This window comes from Melozone crissalis, unplaced genomic scaffold, assembly GCF_028551555.1.
Source record: "Melozone crissalis strain CALT ecotype California unplaced genomic scaffold, PUWL_Pcris_2 ptg000081l_1, whole genome shotgun sequence".
Classification (NCBI taxonomy): domain Eukaryota; kingdom Metazoa; phylum Chordata; class Aves; order Passeriformes; family Passerellidae; genus Melozone; species Melozone crissalis.
Genome location: NW_026535858.1, coordinates 12,141,857 through 12,160,248, shown reverse-complemented (window position 1 = coordinate 12,160,248; position 18,392 = coordinate 12,141,857). Strand labels below are relative to the sequence as shown.

Genomic DNA, 18,392 nt, shown 5'->3' with positions numbered 1-18,392 from the left:
ATTTGTCCTATGTGAGGGTTTGCACAGAATATATATCACAATAAGCATTATAAACTGACACATAGATGTTTCACAATATATTATTAAAACAAATTTCTTATCTCACCACCAAGAATCTTCATGTATGTTAATACAGTGATTTTTTTCATGTAGTTCATATAATACACAAATTGCATTTTATATGCACATATACACACAGTGCATTTTTCTTATAACTATATAAAAATTATGGTTGTATCATATTTTAAGTGGGAAAAGGAAGTACAATTGATTTGACTGGAGGAAAACTGTGTTGACACAACCTGGCTTTGGGGTTTGCCATTAACAATTCAAAGAGCTAGTTAGCATATTTATCTTTCTAGCTGTTAGCTTCTATCTGCTCTACTCATTGAAAATTTGTCAAGAAGGTGGATTCTGCCAAGTGTAAATTGTATTTCATGTTCAATGATAGAGATATATCTTTGCCTGTGGTTGAAGCTTCAAAAGGCAAACCTTCCAACATGCCTCAGCAATCCCATGGGTGACCTTGCTCAAAATGTTTAGTGATGCACTTAGGACCGTCAAATTATTGAGAAAAACAAATATTTAAAGTACAAATCTAACAGATAAAATTAATTAGAAGCACATTATGGCTTCAGAGTTTGACAGTTTGACAGAAGAAAGAAAAAGAGTAGTTGTTGGTTTGGTGTTTTTTTTTTTCCCTGATGTGTACCTGAAAATTGGGGAATTCAATCCCGTAAATCTGAAAAACAACAAATCCAAGTGCCTCACTTCTCAGGACAGATTTTCCAGAACCTGATGTCTTAACACTGGGCATATACCAACTGTCTTTGGGATTGAGAGTGGTGGTGATCAACACTTCTGAAATTACTTCTGCTGCTGTGTCCTGAGCTCTTTGGACCTCATGTCTCAGGAGACTTCCAGGGCTTACACATCCCATGGCAGGGTGAGATTGGTGCACAACTCTCAACCCTCTAAGGACGGAGAACTCTCAGCTCTGTAAGGACGGAGAACTCTCAGCTCTGTAAGGATGGAGAAGTCCTGGCTGGACACAGCAGCAGAGGAAGGAGCAGCTTGAGGCATGCAAGGTTTTCCTAGGAAGCACCTGAATTCACAAATGACCTAAATCATCTTTTAGGTGGCAGAACAGTTTTTTGGAAATCTGGATCAATGGTCTGCAAACAAAAGACTGACAGATGGGTCAGACATGAGGACTGGAAGTAAACAAGTGAGATGGAAGAGAAAACTTGCAAGGTTAAGGAGAAAGGTTGGAAGGGGATATTTCATTCCATGCTGTTAAATATTTCCTTCTGCAGGCAGAAGACTTTTGAGGAGGAAGCTCTCTGGGAGCCAGGCAGCACATCTGGTTTGACCAGTTTCTTGTGTCAGCTGATTTTGGTGCTGGGAAAAACTCACTCTCTACCAAAAAGGACAATAGCTTTATGGCCTTTATTAAATTGTTGGTAACTTTACTAAATCTACCAATAGCTGAGTTGTGCCAGTGGTTTAAAAGGTGAACTCACACACCAGGCCTATGGCAATATTTCTTTGAAGTACAGCAAATTCATTTATGAAATTACATAATTTCAAAAGAAGCTATGAAATGCATAATGGAATTAAGACATACTTTGACTCTCTGGAGGGATGGTGCAGGGATGGAATTGCTAAAACCATTCAGAAGGCAGAATCTAATTTTCTAAACTCAGTGGCAAACTAATACATATTTTTGCACTCCTGAAAGACATATGCAAAATTTCGATCTTCTATTTTTCTGTAGCTTAGTGTCTGTTTCTATATGCTAACAATAGAACTTATATTGCTAACTTAAAGTAGAAGGTAAAGAACAAAAATGTTCCACTTGTCCAAAAGCTCTGTAGGCACAAAAAAAGAGGAGAGAGACTTTATCCACCAGGAAGCTTTATCTCCTAAAACTTGAGGAACCTCCCAGCTCTCCTTGGATTTTTACAATGTCAATTTGTATACTTAACAAACTTGATATCAAAAGCATTAAGATTTCAACTTGAAATAAATTTTATAATGTCATTTACACATTTTTCTGTCCAGAGAAGAATGGCACTTGAGAGAAGGGAATACATATAAAATTGAACATAAACACAAAATCCAGAATTATGTGAATAAATTATATATGCAGGGACAGAAAATGTATTCAAATTATTCCATAAACCATAGTAAAAATAATGTGGGATCAAATGACAGCTGGAAAAATAGCTAGAGATTGACATTCCTGAATTAGAAATACACTTCTTCTAATTCTGTCCTCACTTAAATTTCATGATATACCAGATGAGTCAATAAGGACATAATATTTTGAGATAAAACATATTTGTCTGTTACTGATTTCAGATAGAAAGGTTCATATCAATACTAATTTAAGGGGTGAGCAAAAATACAGAAGATAGAAGATTGGTATTAAAAATTTTCATAAATTAGCCTCAAATTAACCGACTCAAAATGTCTGCTTTAAAATTGGAATTACTTAGCTAATGTCTCAGCATTAACTAATGCCTGAGTGTTATGAAGATATAAAGAACTTCACTGAAGCTAATTGTTACTGTTGTTATCATTAATTAAAACACATCAGTAGTAAACAAAACACATGCAAAAAAATCTTGCTATTGGGAAGTAAGGAACCTACATTTAACATTCTGAAGTTAACTCATGTTCTCAGATTAATCTCTGTGCTTTAGGGCAGGCATATGCCTGTCTCCATAATACTAAAAAACACAGCCTTTATGTAAGAAGGGGTGAAGCAAGATCAATTAGAAGCAGGTAAAATATAGCCTCTTGATATATGGAGTGTAAATATCAAAAAAGCCCTGCAGGATTGGCACAGTACTTTCACTATGATATATATATATATCTATATGTATGTATAAAAAAGCCAAAAAAAAACAAAACCAGCATATTTAATACCTTCACATCCTCTTTCTATTTGCCCATTGCAGAAGAGAGCATCTGAGATGAGATCAGGGAGCCGTCCGTTCAAGTCAACTGATGCAAGGCAGCCTTGGAACCCCTCCTTTGCATGCACCAGCTTGGGCAGGGATTTAAACATTTCTTTGGCCACTCCTCCAATATATAAATCACCTGGTGAGGAGAAATAAATATTAGATACAAAAAAAAAGAACCAGCAGAACCTTTGACCCACTTGATCTTCTGGCCTTTTTGTGCTGAATGACAGATACATCAAAAAATATTATTTGAAATAAATGTAGCAGAAAACAAACACTGGTAACATGTCAGATACTATACTACAGCATTTCAGGACTGTATTTTTTCAAATGTAAATGTAGACTTCAAATTTGCATGGCTGATTACTTAGAAGTATTTGGGCAAGCTTTCCATGTGCCAGATGATGTGTTCAGGAAACATGCATCTATTGCAGAGAGGAGGATTAAATCACAGAATCCCCATCTAGAAACTCATCTAGCACTGGCACAAATTGTTCATATAATTTATATGTAATTTGTTCAATATTCAGGGAGGCTGGCCACAGACCATGCCAGTGGTGAACACAGCACAGTGAGATAAAAGGCAACAGGATCCACCTTAAGTCCATGAACCCAGAATCATCCTTCCAGAAGTACACCAAGGAATAAAAGATTGAGGGACACATGAAAGGAAAAACTTGGAGACACCATTGTTAAACAGCAAAATGATCAGCTGTTCCCACTGAAACTCATGTGGCAGCAAGGGGAGTTAGATGCCTTTAAAACAGCAATATGAAAACTGAGCAAATGGAATTTTCTTGCCAAAAAATTATTTTAATGGCAGACACCTATAACAAATACCTTGCTGTGATGAACCTCAGGCAACTTATTCAGGACTGAAAACCAGGGCTTTTCTCCCTTCAAGTATTTCCTAGCTCTGTGACAGACTTACTTTGGAAGAACATAACTCTAACTTTCCTCTTCAACACCGAGGGAAGAATGCTTTTTTGTTTTAAAACAATTCAGGCTCTACATTCCTTTCACGTGTTGGGTGTGTCTGGCAGACAGAACAGTCACCTTTCAATCCAACATCACCATAAGAACCTCCCTAAGTGTACCTCAAGTGTCAGGCTGCAGGTTTAACCAGGCATTAAATGCTCATTGATGACTGTATTTTGTTTACCAGCACAATATTGTGGCAGGTTATCTGAATATACGTTCTAATCTACATTGTGCTTTCCAGAACAAAGAACAACCCCCAGCCTGGCTGATTTTGGAACCTAGGCCACAAGACCTGGTGCTGTAGTGACAAAGAGTGTTTCTGCATGACTTCAAATGTAAAATTGTTGATTTCCTAAGTGATTTCTGAGCTTTGTAGGCAGCTTTTACACAATGTACTGTTGTCACTACCCCATGGGGCCAGTTTTAATCTCCCTCTGATTGGTGCAAATCACAGATAACACCTTTTACTGCTTCCCTGGCATATTTCTTGTTTGAAAGAGACTGCAATTTAGTGCTGTTTGTAATGGTTTACAGTTTACCTGTGAGGAAATAACCTGAAATGAATAAATGTCTGTAAGACTGAGAAAAATCTTGAGTCACCACGTATCATCCCTAAAATTCAACTGCATTTGAATTAGTGAAATAAAGAGAAAATGGAACATGCTTAGGAAAATGCTTATTAACGTATAGAATTTATAAGCAAACCAACCAAGTCTTAGCAACCTTTGTAGCATCAAACATTAAGGCACCTCAAACTTTATCCATTCTATGTAGATAATTTGGAAAATAAGATTTTGCTTTCCTCTAGAGCTCTGAGGTACCTTGTAAATCTCACAAGCAGGAGATTAAACATTACAGACTAAAATATGGTGATCCATCTGTTCCCACAAATGGGATCTAATTCATTCACAGCAGAAAGATTCCTGCATTTTTTCAATCTACTGAACTGAAAACAAAGTTAAAACACTTGTGTCATGATAAAGGTTCTTCATCTTTTTCTCAGCCAGGGCATCTAGAGAGCAAAACCTTTCCAGGTTTCCTGAAGTTTTGTGCCTTCAGTCACTGCCAGCTCAGAATAGAGAGATAATTCATCTCAACTGATCCAAATAGACTTAAAAGAAGGAAACCATTCCAGAGAATAATATTAAGAAAATCACTTATATGATAAAAAACTTAAGCTTGATCTATTGCACATGACATGTGTAACCTCTTTTTAAAAATATACTGTCCAAGCAACCCTTTTTATTCTGTGATTAGTTACATCTTTAAAACCACAACCTTTCAGATTGATCCCCTGCTAATTTCTGATATCCATCTCTCAACCCCATTGAGATTGCTATATACAGTCATGCAGTAGCTGCCAGTTATAATGGATGGCTAGCAGAAATCCAGGTCAGTGTGCCAACATAGAAACTGGAAGTCAGAATATTTTCTCCTGGAAGTATACACTGGAGCATTGCCAAATAGGTATCATGTGCAGTGAAGTACAATATATTGAGTCTAAATAAGCTGCACCCCTACAGCTTACTTACAGTACCTTTAGAGTCTTGATAATTAAACTGATCATTTTGTATTATTAAAGATACAATTTTTACAAATACATGTTCTGGGTAATATTTCAATTTCAGTGACATCCAAAATAACTTTGAGTTCTGCTTTTCCAAATCAAATGTGCATGTGGTTCACACCTAATACACAAATACATATCTTATGCATTGAACAGCCATACTGACTATTAGACTTCACCTTTTATAAAGTATATAAAAGTATTTTTATGACTATGAGGTAATCTTCCCAGATTTAATATCAAATGTTTAATACCATATGTGTTTTGAGTTTGCTGCTGCTGGCATGAAAAGCACTTTCTCTCAGACACAAAATTTTGCAAAGCTCTGGAATTAAATATCAGATTTTTATTTTTGTTTTAAAGTTAGTTAATTAAAAAAAAAAAGAAATCTTCCATCTTTATCTGCCATCACAAAATGTTTGCATTGTTACTTTTATTTTAGTTAATCACATGCTACTTTCATGTTCGTCTCGATGAAGATATGGTTTCCAAAAAAAACTCAATCCATATTAGACTTTCAGGCAAGACAGGATTGCAGAAAATATTGTTAATTAAATTTTACCTCAAACATGTGATGACAGATATTCAGAAAAGATAAAAGATTTTCCCTGCTCCTACTAAAAGACATCAGAGGAATCAGCATAGTGCAGTACAAATTCCCGGGTTTTCTTTTTCTCACTTCTTATGTAAGTACAGCTTCACTACTGGAAATTTTACTCCAGAGCAAATCCCTTGTTGTGCAGCTGCCCACTGACAGGTGTGAATCACACACAAGTTATTTCATGAAGAAAGGTACCACAGTTCATCAGATCAATAGTACAAGCTTATGACACTGTGTAAACTGGCTGGAGCCTAAATGCAACACTAATGCTACACTGCTACCCACTGAAAATGTGAAACCATCATTTCTGGAACTAAAGTTCAGCTGCTGCCTTCCTTGTACATGTTATCTTGTAAAGTTCAGCTTGATTTTTAAATGTGTCCCTGAAAACATCTTATTTTTCTCATATTAATCCTGATTTTCTTTAATTTCTAAAGGAAAATGGCAAATTTACATAAAATATATGCCAATTGTCATAGGCAAAGTGGCAGGTAGGAAAGAAAGAGGTGAGGTAATAGAGTGACCCAAGATTTCCTTCAGATCACTAGAAAAGCCTCAAATAAAGCAATTTACAATTTACTTGAGAGCAGATCTCACAACTTTCCTCTTTTTCCTTATATTCAGAGACAGTGCACAGATATATCTTTTTTTTTTTTTTTTTTTTTTTTTTTTTCGGAGCGGGAGGATTGTCTCCTCCCTTTGTTTTTCTGAGGCAAAAAGAAAAAAAAAGGAAAAAAAAGGTGTGCATGGCAGGCCAGAGGAATCAGCACTTTGAGAGCTAGACCTTCTCCTGGCAATGATGGCACTGCTCAGTTATGCCATAAGAACTCCTAAAGAGAAGATTTTAGTGGGTTTAATCTGCATCTTTTACAGGTACTGCAGATCCTCAGTTATTCCCACAGGATCTTCCCTATTTACACCTATTAATCTCTTTCCTGATTTAGAGCTGATTTGTGCTTTAACAACAAGTAAATTTAACACAGAAACAAATTGCTAGCTAATAAATTAACCCGAGTTCTCAATGTATTCATTATTGGAATCACACTTATGCAAAAGCACACAGAACACCACACAACAGTGAGTCACACACAACTGTTGGTAAAACAAATGCCAAGTCCTCCTGTAATAGCTCAGCTTTTTTTATCCCAAGCCTCTGCATTTCTTCAAAATAAGAACTTTGCAAATGCTAAACCAAAGAAATGTGAAACAAAGACTGAAGATGCTGTTCTATTTTCTGACCAGCTAACAGCAATTATTAAGTGTTATTATCTGGCACTAGTGAGATTGCTGACAGGTCACTTCACTGATTTTTCTCCTTTTCTCCATTCTTGAGAATTCTTACATGATATATGCTGGTTGGCAAAAACCATTAACTTCATGTAACAGCTACCATTGTCTTCAAACATAAGTAGAGAGGGAATTGTTTTCCATGTGTTTATGATGGTAACAACATAAGAATGCTGCTCAGGTGTGACTGGTGCACCTGGACCCCTTAACAAACCAGCAGCAGTTTGATACAGAAGATTTATGACATCAGGCAACAAGTAGTTTAGACAGAACATAGTTGGACTTGTTTACTCTCCTAAATCTGAGTGCTTTGTGTACATATCTGGTGTTCATTTCTTGAGCACCTTTGCTGACAAGAAAGAAAAACCATTCAAATATGGCCCCATGTATGACTAAAAAAAAAAAAAAACAAAAAAAGGAGTAAACACAACAGTGTAAGGAATTGTGGCTTGACTTTTTCATAATTCATAAAGACAATGTCTCTGGAATATCTTCAAATGCATCATGCTCTCCAAGAGCACACATTGTCTCCCCCAATCTCTTGTTGTGCTGCTGGTTTTAAAAGTACTTTCAGCTGTTGTCCTAATTTATCTTTCCTTTTGGAAGGAGTTGCTTTGTCATGTGTCTAATGTCACATTGCACTAAATCACTACCATGGCTAGGATTGAGAGTGCTTCTGTGGTGTACTAGGGTGCTGTTACTCCCCAGGAAGGAGATGGATGGCCCTGGCATACCGTGGTGGATTCTGAAAACACAGCAGGCATCTCCACAATTCCTTCATATGACACACAAAAATAAAAAGGAACATCTGGCTGTGGTGAAGCCAAGGTGTCAGGCACACTTTTCTCCAAATATGCTAGTTCAAAATGATCAAGCATAAAACAGCTTCTTCCCTCAGGCAGGCAAAGACAAAGGAGGACTGCAAAGACTGAGAAATGCCATAGGGAAAGTTCAATCTCAAAAGAAAAAAATGTGTTCTCTTTATTCCAGTCCCTCCTAAAACAGATGAGCTGCTCTTACCACATCAATAGAAATCACTTTGTAGTATCTTAATAATTGCACTACAAACTTCATGGTGGAACTCATCCCCGGAAAACCCACACAATCCCAACTTATGGTATCTTTAGGGCAACTGAATTGTGAAAACAAATTGCTCTACACAAGCTGAATATGCACTGGCTAAAAGAACAGAAACCTGTTCTGGTGTCTGGTCACCAGACAAGGGCTGTTGTCTCAAATGGAAATGTCAGGTAGGCTTTCAGATGTCTTTGACACCCACTGAAATATGGGAGCCTACTTGGCCCTGATGACCTTCTCACCTCCTCAGTGTACAAAATCACCTTTTGCACATTTATTTTGTGCAATAGGCAGAGAACAGTGGAGATTTTACTTCAAATTTCAGCACACACTTTAGAAAAGGAACTGAGCCTGAATGGTAGGTGAGTGGTCATTCCAGAGTCTCTCCTCACCTTCATCAATCCCGAGTAAACATTTGCTCTTTGTTCCATATCAAAAAAATGTTTGCTCCTTAAAAAAACATTCATGAGACATAATTGCTCTTTTTTTTTCCCCCATAAACCAAGAAGCCTGCTGTGATCATAGCCCACTAATAAACACAAGAACTGTTGACAAAGGCTTAAATGCTGCATCCACACAGCTTCTGCAGCGCATACGCTCCAGCATATGGCTTTTCAAACCCCCTTTGCAGCACAGAATATGCACTTTGCTGTGCATTCGCAGGCCTGCTTGCTGCTAGAGCAAAGCATTACTGGATTTTGTCTACCACTTGCAAGGCAGGGCACTTGAGGCAAGAACATGAAAACGTAACCTTAGTGTTTTATGTCCACTTACTCACTTCAAAGAGTCCGTTCTGTAGCTTCAGTATTGATTTGTGGTTGATGTATTTTGGTTTTGATGTGATTTTTTTTTTGTTGTTTTAAGAAAAATAGTCTTTTCAAATATTTTTCCTATTGGAGTGATGAATTCTATCACTTTTAGACCCTCTCTCACCTAAGGAGGGAAAAGGTGGCTAGTTTACTTGCCCAGGCTCTGCTGAGTTATCTGTCCTTTCAAATACTTCAGGCAAGAGGCTGCTTTATGATGTGACAGGTGGTGGCTTTCATCTTTCACATTCCCTATACTGATAACCAAACAAGGCAAAATGTTTACAGGCAAATGAAAAGGAAAAAAATAAAGAAGAATTTCTAGGTTAGCAAGTCACTCTTTTGGGAAGGAATATAGAAACTGATCTTTTCACCCCAATTCTACACTGCTTTCAGTATCTTGCCTGAATACACCATTAAATGTATTAGGAAAAGAAAAAAAAAAAAAAAGAAATCACCAGCAATGAAATGCTGACATTGTGAGTTTTCTTTAGGCACTCTCATTGGCACAATAGTGCATATTGTAGTTATTTGTCAAGAGAATTGAACTTGGAAGATATTTCTTCCTTTGAGTGATACTTTACTGTTCTTTCTACTGCCCTACAGTCCACACTGACAGAAAAAAAAAAAAAAAAAAAAAGGCAAGGAGAATTAAGAAGTACCAGAAAGAATTTACAGTTTTTAGGTGCACCAGGAACAGCATCCTTCAGTTTTCACTTGTCACCAATTCCCATGGCAGTCCACAGTGGAGATACAGGTGCTGCTCCACCTCCAATCTCCTGATTCCATCACACTACACAGAACTACATTGAAGACTGTCCACAGTTTCACAAATATTCTTCTGCCAAGAAACTTTTCCTTATGCTCTTTTGGGTGTGCTGTCCAATTCTGCTCCCACCTCTCGGTGCTCAGATTTCATTCTTATTACAATTTTTAACCCAGTTTAGAGCTGCTCAGGGATTACACAAATGTGCCCATGTTTCACAGGCAAGTAAAGCTGTGCCATAGAGAGTGCTGGGGTGTGAGAAACAGCAACCACAAACAACATCCTCAGGAGATAAGCACTGAATAGACAAAAGGAGGTATTCAAGAAGTGTTCACATCTGAAGACTTCTCCAGGTTCAAAGCCACAATTTCCCCAACAATTCTGTTCTCAAAAGCAATTATTTTCCTCACAAGAAACAGTCACATAAAAACATTTAACATTTTCCTGACAATAATATTCCTCAGAGTCCCAGTTGCTCTATTTCTCTTTGCTTGTTTTTACCCCCACTAAAGACTAGATGAAGAGCACTGGCATTGAAAAAGATTAAACAGATGTAAAACCAAAGCAGTCTGCTTGTGCAATGGACTGTGAGGAAAGTTGGTGATGCATGTTAAATGGTAAATAATAAAATCTAATTGCCATATAAATGTGCGTGGCAATCCATCTCCCACATAATCAATGCTGGGCCAATTACTCTGCATCAGGGGGTGGCTGTGGTGCAGAGGTGAGCCATTCAAGCACATCAAATGTCCTTCATTTCTTTCCTGTTCTGACCACTTCTGGAGATTGCACACACCTCAAAAATAGACAGAATCTAACAAAGCTGGCATTTGCATGGCATAGTATATTCAGATCTCCCTTCCTCCTGCTCTAATTTTTTCATTCTCTGCTTTATCAGCCAACACATGCTCTTATAGCAGAGCTTGCTCCTGAAATAGTGAAGAATTCCTCTTTCCAACAGATCTACTAGACCTCAGAGATCATCATCTGCAAAATTCTTCCTTTGGCTAGAGCTCCACATAAAGCTACCAACCAGCTGAGATGCTGAACACTCTCATTTGGAATGCAGGCTGGCAGAGAGTAATTTTTCTATGAGATTTCTTTTGATCAAGACAATCACATTCAGACTCTGAGGATATTCCATGGAGCTGCCCTTTTGCAAAAAGGATTGCTCAGTTAAAATACCAAGGTTAATGAGGGTTCACAGCAGCACATTTTAAAGCAAATTTAGGATGTGCTTCTTCACTCTGTGTATCTGTGGGGGGCTAGGATGCAGTGGATGCATATTTATACTAAATATGCTGAGGTTTTGGTAAGTTTTAAGCGCATCTATGCTTCCTGTATAATTCTTAACATAACTTTTACTTGGTGTTCCAGAAAAGCTTGAAAGAAATTCTACAATTACCAGCAGGAATAACCTGCATGTCAAACAGCTGTAGGAATGAGAGCAAATCTATCCAGTTGTATATGTATGAAACACTGAGAAGAACAGGGGGAAAGAGGCAGAAAATAAAAACCCTTTCAACATGAACTGATCTGTTGAACTATTGCATTGTTACTGACTTCATAGGACAAGCTCCAGAATATCTTTATTTAATCTAGAACTACTGGAATAGAGTTTCAATTTTTTTACCCCATTTTATAATTTTTGTAATCTGGATATAATTTCTGAAGGCTTAGCACTATCAAAATTATTTTCACAACCTGGTAGACGGCATTGTTTAGAAGCAGCGTGTGAAAAGTGGTAAAAAAAGGAGGATAAAGGAATTCCCATTGGACCAGGTTGTCCAATGACCTATTGTTGTCTACTCCTAGAACTTTGCTACATAGGAAGATCCAAAGAAGAGCTTTAAGTCCCTTGTTTTTCTCTGTACAGAGTTTGCTTTCCTTCACTATTATGAAGACAACAGCTGCATTTGCCATTGTCTACTCCAATAGGTCACACTGGGAAGATCTATTTGCTGTTGACAGTATTTGGAACTCTGTATTTTCGAACAGAACATTATTTCTGCATGAAGAATTCACAGCCCACTGGCAAGGTCATTACATTTAGCTCAGGCATGGTTATTTGAGAAATTTAAGCATTAATACTTGCTCATTTGTACAATGTTTCTGTGCTTCTAAAAGCTTTGTTTCTCTAGTGATAAAAATATAAAGGATCACTGCTGTTGATGGAGACCTTGCAATGTAGAGAAAAAATCATATAATGAGGCAACAATAATAACTGCCTCAGTATAAAACAACACAGAGAAATATTACATGAAATTAAAACAACTTCAATTTCCACTGCTGAAACAGGAATTCCTCATTATGATCAAGATTAATTTAGTGCAGCATGAATAACCTGCTTTGACAGGCAAATGAAATATCAATAGATTAAGGGACTATTGCAAATCATCAATGAATATGCCAGGCTAGTAGATATACTGATAATTTAGTTAATTGCATTCAAAGTTTACAAGGATGAATTAATTGCCAAGCAAATCTTTACGCACATTGAAGAACTCTAATTTGATGCATTTGCAAAATCAGTGGTGATACCACAAATTAATAGAACTACTTTTCTTTCAGGTGCTTCAGTCTAGTCTGTTTTCACAGTATTGGACAAAACAGCAAATGGAAAAGCAAACATAGACAGAAGCAACGGCCCTATCTCAAAAGAATAAAGGAAGCTAGGAGCCAGTGAAGAGATACAGAAATAAAAGTAAAACACACAACAAGAGATCTAGACAGGTTATTTTAATCCAAGTAGGCTGATTCTGATGTGTGCTCTAATATGAATAGCATTTTTTGAGGATGCAGTGATATAACAGCCCAGGAATAACATATGACTGACAATGGGCTCTAAAACTGACATTTGGGAAGGCCACATGAAAGATGATGACAGTGAGACAAGTTGAAATTATGAATGTCAGTTCAAAAAAGCAGGTCTTGACAAATGAAATGATGCACAGGCAGCAAAAGTTAACCCATAAATGCTGAGCTGTGCAGGGCTTTTTCCAGAATGGTGATTTCCTTCTAAAAATATATATAAGTTAGCCCAATAATATCGAGATTAGGATGACTGCAGATCATCTCAGAGGATACAGCATATCTGTGAATATATTCTGTGATCTGTAAAGTTTAAAATTGGATTGGATACTGAAGTACTGAAACTACCAACTCATATAAAAGTTTGTAACTACTTATTGTTCCATTTAAAGTAACTGCAGCAGTCTTTACCTTCTTGTTTGGTAAGAGTACAATATCTTAGCTTCTAATTTCAATTTATAAACAATTAAAATGCTAAAATATTTTAATTTTCTGATGGGTATGCCAAGGGAATTCTGATTGAATTTTGCAGGGGTTTTTAGCCTGCTGTTTAAAAAAGTGTGTGAAAGCTCTGGGGATTAAAATACTGCCTATATGTGTAGGAGCGAAGCAAGAGGAAGATTAAACCCTGCTAGGTAAGTGGATATAAAGTGTGCTTGAGGATGTCCTCCTCCTCGGAAGCAGATCATGCATCTTCAAGTACTTATAAAATAAAATAATTTCTGACAGAACTACAGTTTCCCATGCCACACTGAAAAAAAAAAAAATGTGGAGAGGGAAGAGACATTATAGACATTGTAAAACTCACAGCCTGAAACGGGGAGACAACATCTCTTTGGCAACAGAGAGGAGCAAGGATCACAAAATGGTTTGTGTTGGAATGGACCTTAAAGGTCATTCTTTTCCAACCCCTTTGCCATGGGCAGGGATATCTTGCACTAGACCAGGTTGCTCAAAGCCCCATCCAACCTGGCCTTAAACATTTCTAGGGATGGGGCATCCACAGCTTCTCTGGGCAACCTGTGCCAGTGGCTCACCAACCTCACAGGGAAGACTTTCTTCCTTATATCTAACCTAAATCTACTCTTTCAGTTTGAAGCCATTCCCCCTTATCTTGTCACTACAGGCCCTTGTAAAAAAGTCCCTCTCCAGCTTTTTTCCAGGCTTCCTTCAGGAACTGGAAGCCAAAAATTGTCACCTCAAAGCCTTTTCCTTTCCAGACTGAGCAATCCCAACCCTCTCAGCCTTTCCTCACAGCAGAGGTGCTCCACCCCTTGGATCATCTTGGTGGCCTCCTCTGGCCTGGCTCCAGCAGCTCCCTGTCCCTCCTGTGCTGGAGCCCACGGCTGGATGCAATATTCCAGCTGGGATCCCAGCAGGGCAGAGCAGAGGGGCAGAATCCCCTGCCTGCCCTGACACAGCCCAGGACACGTTTGGCTCTCTGGGCTGCAGCACACGTAGCCAGGTTGTCAGCACCCAGGACATCCCTCTGGCTGTCCTGAGCAGCCCAGGCCCCTGCCAGGGGGCTCAGAGACCCTGGCACAGAGCCCAGAATGCCCCTGTGGTTTTGATTATGACCTGTGGAGCAAATTGCCAACCTTGTATGAAAATCAGCAAGCCACAACAGTTTAGGTAGAATACTAGTGAAGTTATCACGGGGTGGAAAAGTAGATTTTGGGGTTTCTGGAATGGGGGTTCAGGAGGCAAGATGGAGGGCTCTGGGCCTGTCCAGCCTTTCTCCTCCTTCTTCTTGGCCTCCACCTTCTGCTGTGATGTTGGCACTTACAGATTGGTTTAGAGTAGAAGCTCACTGTCTAACATGGGTGATAGTTATTGGAAAATAATTGTAAACATTGTATGTGTAGTTTTCAGTATAAAGACATAACACTGCCCCGGGGGCAGGCAGAGTGCCTGGAACTGTCCTGCTGGATGGACCTCGGCAGGGCAGAAGAAAATTTTTTATAGATAAGATACAATGAACAACCTTGAGACTGAGAAATGAAGAGCCCTGATTCCTTCTTCAAGCGCTGGGCTGGAAAAAGAGACTTTGAAACTTCTCTCAGGGTCACTCTGACCAGCATGAGATCCCAACACCAGGTCACATCCAGCCCCCATCCACCAGCACCCCCAAGTCCTTCAGGGCAGGGCTGCTCTTGATCTGTTCATCCCCAGCCTGTGCTGACACCAGGGTTTGACCCATCCCAGGTGCAGCACCTGCTCCTGGTCCTATTAAACCTCACGAGAGCACAATGGGCCCACTTCTCCAGCTTGTCCAGGTCCCTCTGGATGGCATCCTGTCCTCAACCACACCACCCAGCTTGGTGTCATCAGTGAATATGCTGAGGGTGCACTCAATGCCCCTCTCTATGTCAATAACAATGGTATTTAATAACACTGGTGCCAACAAGGACCCCTGGGAGACACCACTTGTCAGTGCTGTCCATCAGGACTTTGAACTGCTGATCACCACTGGATGCAACTGTCCAACCACTTTCTTATCCATCATTAAATCCACCTCTCTCCAGTTTTGGGAAAAAGGATGTTGTGGCTAACTGTGTCAAAGGCTTTACAGAAGTCCAGATAAATGACATCTGTAATCTTTCCCTTGTCCACCAATGTAGTCACTCCATCAAATAAATAATTTTCTCTTGTTTTTTCCTGTGCCCTTTGAGGCTACTCAGAACATCAGAGCACAGCATCAAGTACAACAAGCAAGAATTCCCCTCCACCCAACTTTTTCAAGCCTTGAGCTGCAGCCATGCCAACCATCTGAGCTGTCCTGAGAGCAGGACAGAGAATCTGCTCATGAAATAAATGAAAGGAAATTTGCTGTGTAACTGTGCTGGCAGGCTGCACTGCTTTTGCTGTTCAGACTCATTTGTCTTTACGGGTTATTGCTAGAACTGCACCTCAGCACACTTTGCTAATTTTCCCTGTGAGGAAAAATAACACAGTTCTTGGAATCCAAACGCAGAATTATTTTCACTCATTTATTTGTCCCCAATTTATAATTTACCCATCTAATTACAGCAATAATTAGGCTGCAGGATGTAATATAATATATGTGTTTCCACAGGTAGCTGCTGAAATTTTACCAGAGGTTATGCAGGGAACTGATGTGTGTGATAATGAACTTTCTGTGTTAGTCAGCCAAATCCTACACCCAAAAGGAAACATATATTGGAAATTCTCTCCCATACTTTTATGGCAGCTGTCTGCTCTCCCAGACAACTTCCATGCTGTGCAGGCTCAACAACACAATCTGTGTCTTATCTTTGTGCTGAATTCACTGTGTATTTGCAAAAACCCACATATAGTAGGTTTCTTTTTCTAGGATGAGCTTGGATTTCAAAATCAGAAATCTGGTAACTCTACAATTACTCAGAATGGTTGCAGGTTTCATACTATCTGCACACAATTATATTTTTCCTAATGATAACTCTGGTTAAGCAGATATAGTGATAACTATTGATATCTGGTTAAACAGATGCAACTGATATCAATACACTATTGATAGCAGGAAGTGTGATTTTGCATTTTCTTTGTTGCATTGTACAGGACAACGAATTAACTGTAACTATTTATATCAGGAAAGTATATGGAGGGTTTCTAGCACAACAGAAACATGCCATTGCAAGAAACACAGATATAAAATAGAAAAGAAGCAACTACAGTAGATAATTTCTACTAAATATTAAGGAAGGAAAAACAATAATGAAAGGTGATTTTTTTTCCTCCCTTTTAGCCTGCTGGTTAAAAAGTATCATCTTGAATCCCCTCCCAAATTCAACCACAATTCTCATTATATACATTCTGCCATATTTAAAGGAAGCTGGCTGAGAAAAATATAGTATAATACATTTAAAACAATAAAATAAACTGAGGCGTACTATTAAGAGAAGACAGATGTTGAGGACCTGTATGTGCTAGACCAGTTTTAGAGAGGTGTTTGCTATATATTCCTGCACTGAACACGTCAGGCTTGTTATTCTTTCACTAGCCACATTCCCTGGGTGGCAAATTATAGAAAATCACCTAACACAATTCACCTCACTCGCTTCAAATCTCAGTATGGCTTCTCTTTTTGTGCTCCTCATTCCTTTATTTTTTTTTTAATTCCGAAGGAATTCAAGGTTAGAATGGATACGGTTTTACTTCAAAAGCGTAAGGCGAAAGCAGCATTTTCAAAGTGCCGCACACAAAGGGATGCTCAGGGATGTTCGGGGATGTTGGGTTTTGCAGGCTGCTTGTTTTTGCTGAGCGCTGGCAGATGCTTTGGTGAGATCACAGCGCTCTCTAGTGCCTTCAGCGAGCACATGGAGAGAGCCTGAGCGCCTTTCCTTAAATAAACCACGGCACCAAGGACCCACCACAATCGCTTTGAAAAATACGTCGAATAAAATGGCTGTGTTAATTATCAGCTCATAACAGGATTGCCTTTTTTTTTGTTATTTTTTTTTCCCTACTCATGCCTGATTTAGCTACTAGGAAAAGAGGCAAACATATTAAAGACATACAAATATGCATAATTAGTACTGGCCATCTTAAGAATGTCAAGGAACATGTGTGATGCTTTTTCTACAGCATCAAAAACAATGTTGAAATATTAAACTGTATCAATAAGAAAATCGATGTTGCTTAAAAGAATGCAAACCCAAGAAATAGAGTGGAACAAATTTCAAATGCTACTTTAGGAATGGAGTGTGAGCCACCCAAAAAGCTTTATCAGAAATGCCAGGGTTTTTAAATAGAAGAATCTCTTATTGAAGATTATGACATATCAGGATACTGTTTTCACAGTCGTTCTTACAATCTTAATAGCACTTTCAAGTGAGGCAAACATGTAAAATATCACAAAATCCAGCATAATTACCAAGGTCAGCTCATTATCTGTGACTCAGAGGCAGTTAAAAGAAAATTCAGCAAGGAATAAGCTCTTGATGGAATATTAATATCTACTTTGAACATCCTGGCTTTTGAAATACCATATTTCTTTGACTGTTATGAAATTTCAGTTTTCCTGCCAAGAGCCTTTTTAAAGAATGGTAAAATACACACTACTTTCCCCCAGGACCAGGACATATATTCTTATGCCTGATTAGTTAGTCATTATTTTAAAAGTACACCTATACATCCTATCAAAAGAGATATTTTCCTCAGATGCAAATTAGTTTTTCAAAAACCCATCCATAGAACTCATTATTATCATGTATTTTAAAATATACATATGTTTATAAAAAATAGATCTTAAGAATTTAGCTGGATTTATAACATGTAGGTTTGGTGCTGGTAACAAAGTTTACCCCACCTGCCATTGAAATTATGATGCATTACACATTACATACTCATTTAGATGAGTAGGTTATGCTACTTTTATAACCTATGTTCATGCAAAAGTCAAGCTTTTTACAGAGACATTATAAGCCTCCTTTAGTGACTCAATTATATTTTGGTTTATATGGGCTACTTTGTGTTATTATAACGTCCCACCTTTTTTTTTTTTTTTTAATTCCCATGGGATCTT

At 38.3% G+C, this 18,392-nt stretch overlaps 1 protein-coding gene across 29 annotated transcripts in view; it reads right to left on the bottom strand.

Moving 5' to 3' along the window:
* The window catches only part of NRXN1 (neurexin 1), a 680,932-nt gene that overhangs the window by 342,302 nt on the left and 320,238 nt on the right, over nucleotides 1-18,392 (bottom strand). For all 29 annotated transcript variants that reach the window (XM_054290267.1, XM_054290270.1, XM_054290287.1 and 26 more), the window contains one exon: nucleotides 2,935-3,108. In XM_054290267.1, the coding sequence (XP_054146242.1) occupies nucleotides 2,935-3,108 (174 nt within the window). The remainder of the gene's footprint in view (nucleotides 1-2,934; nucleotides 3,109-18,392) is intronic.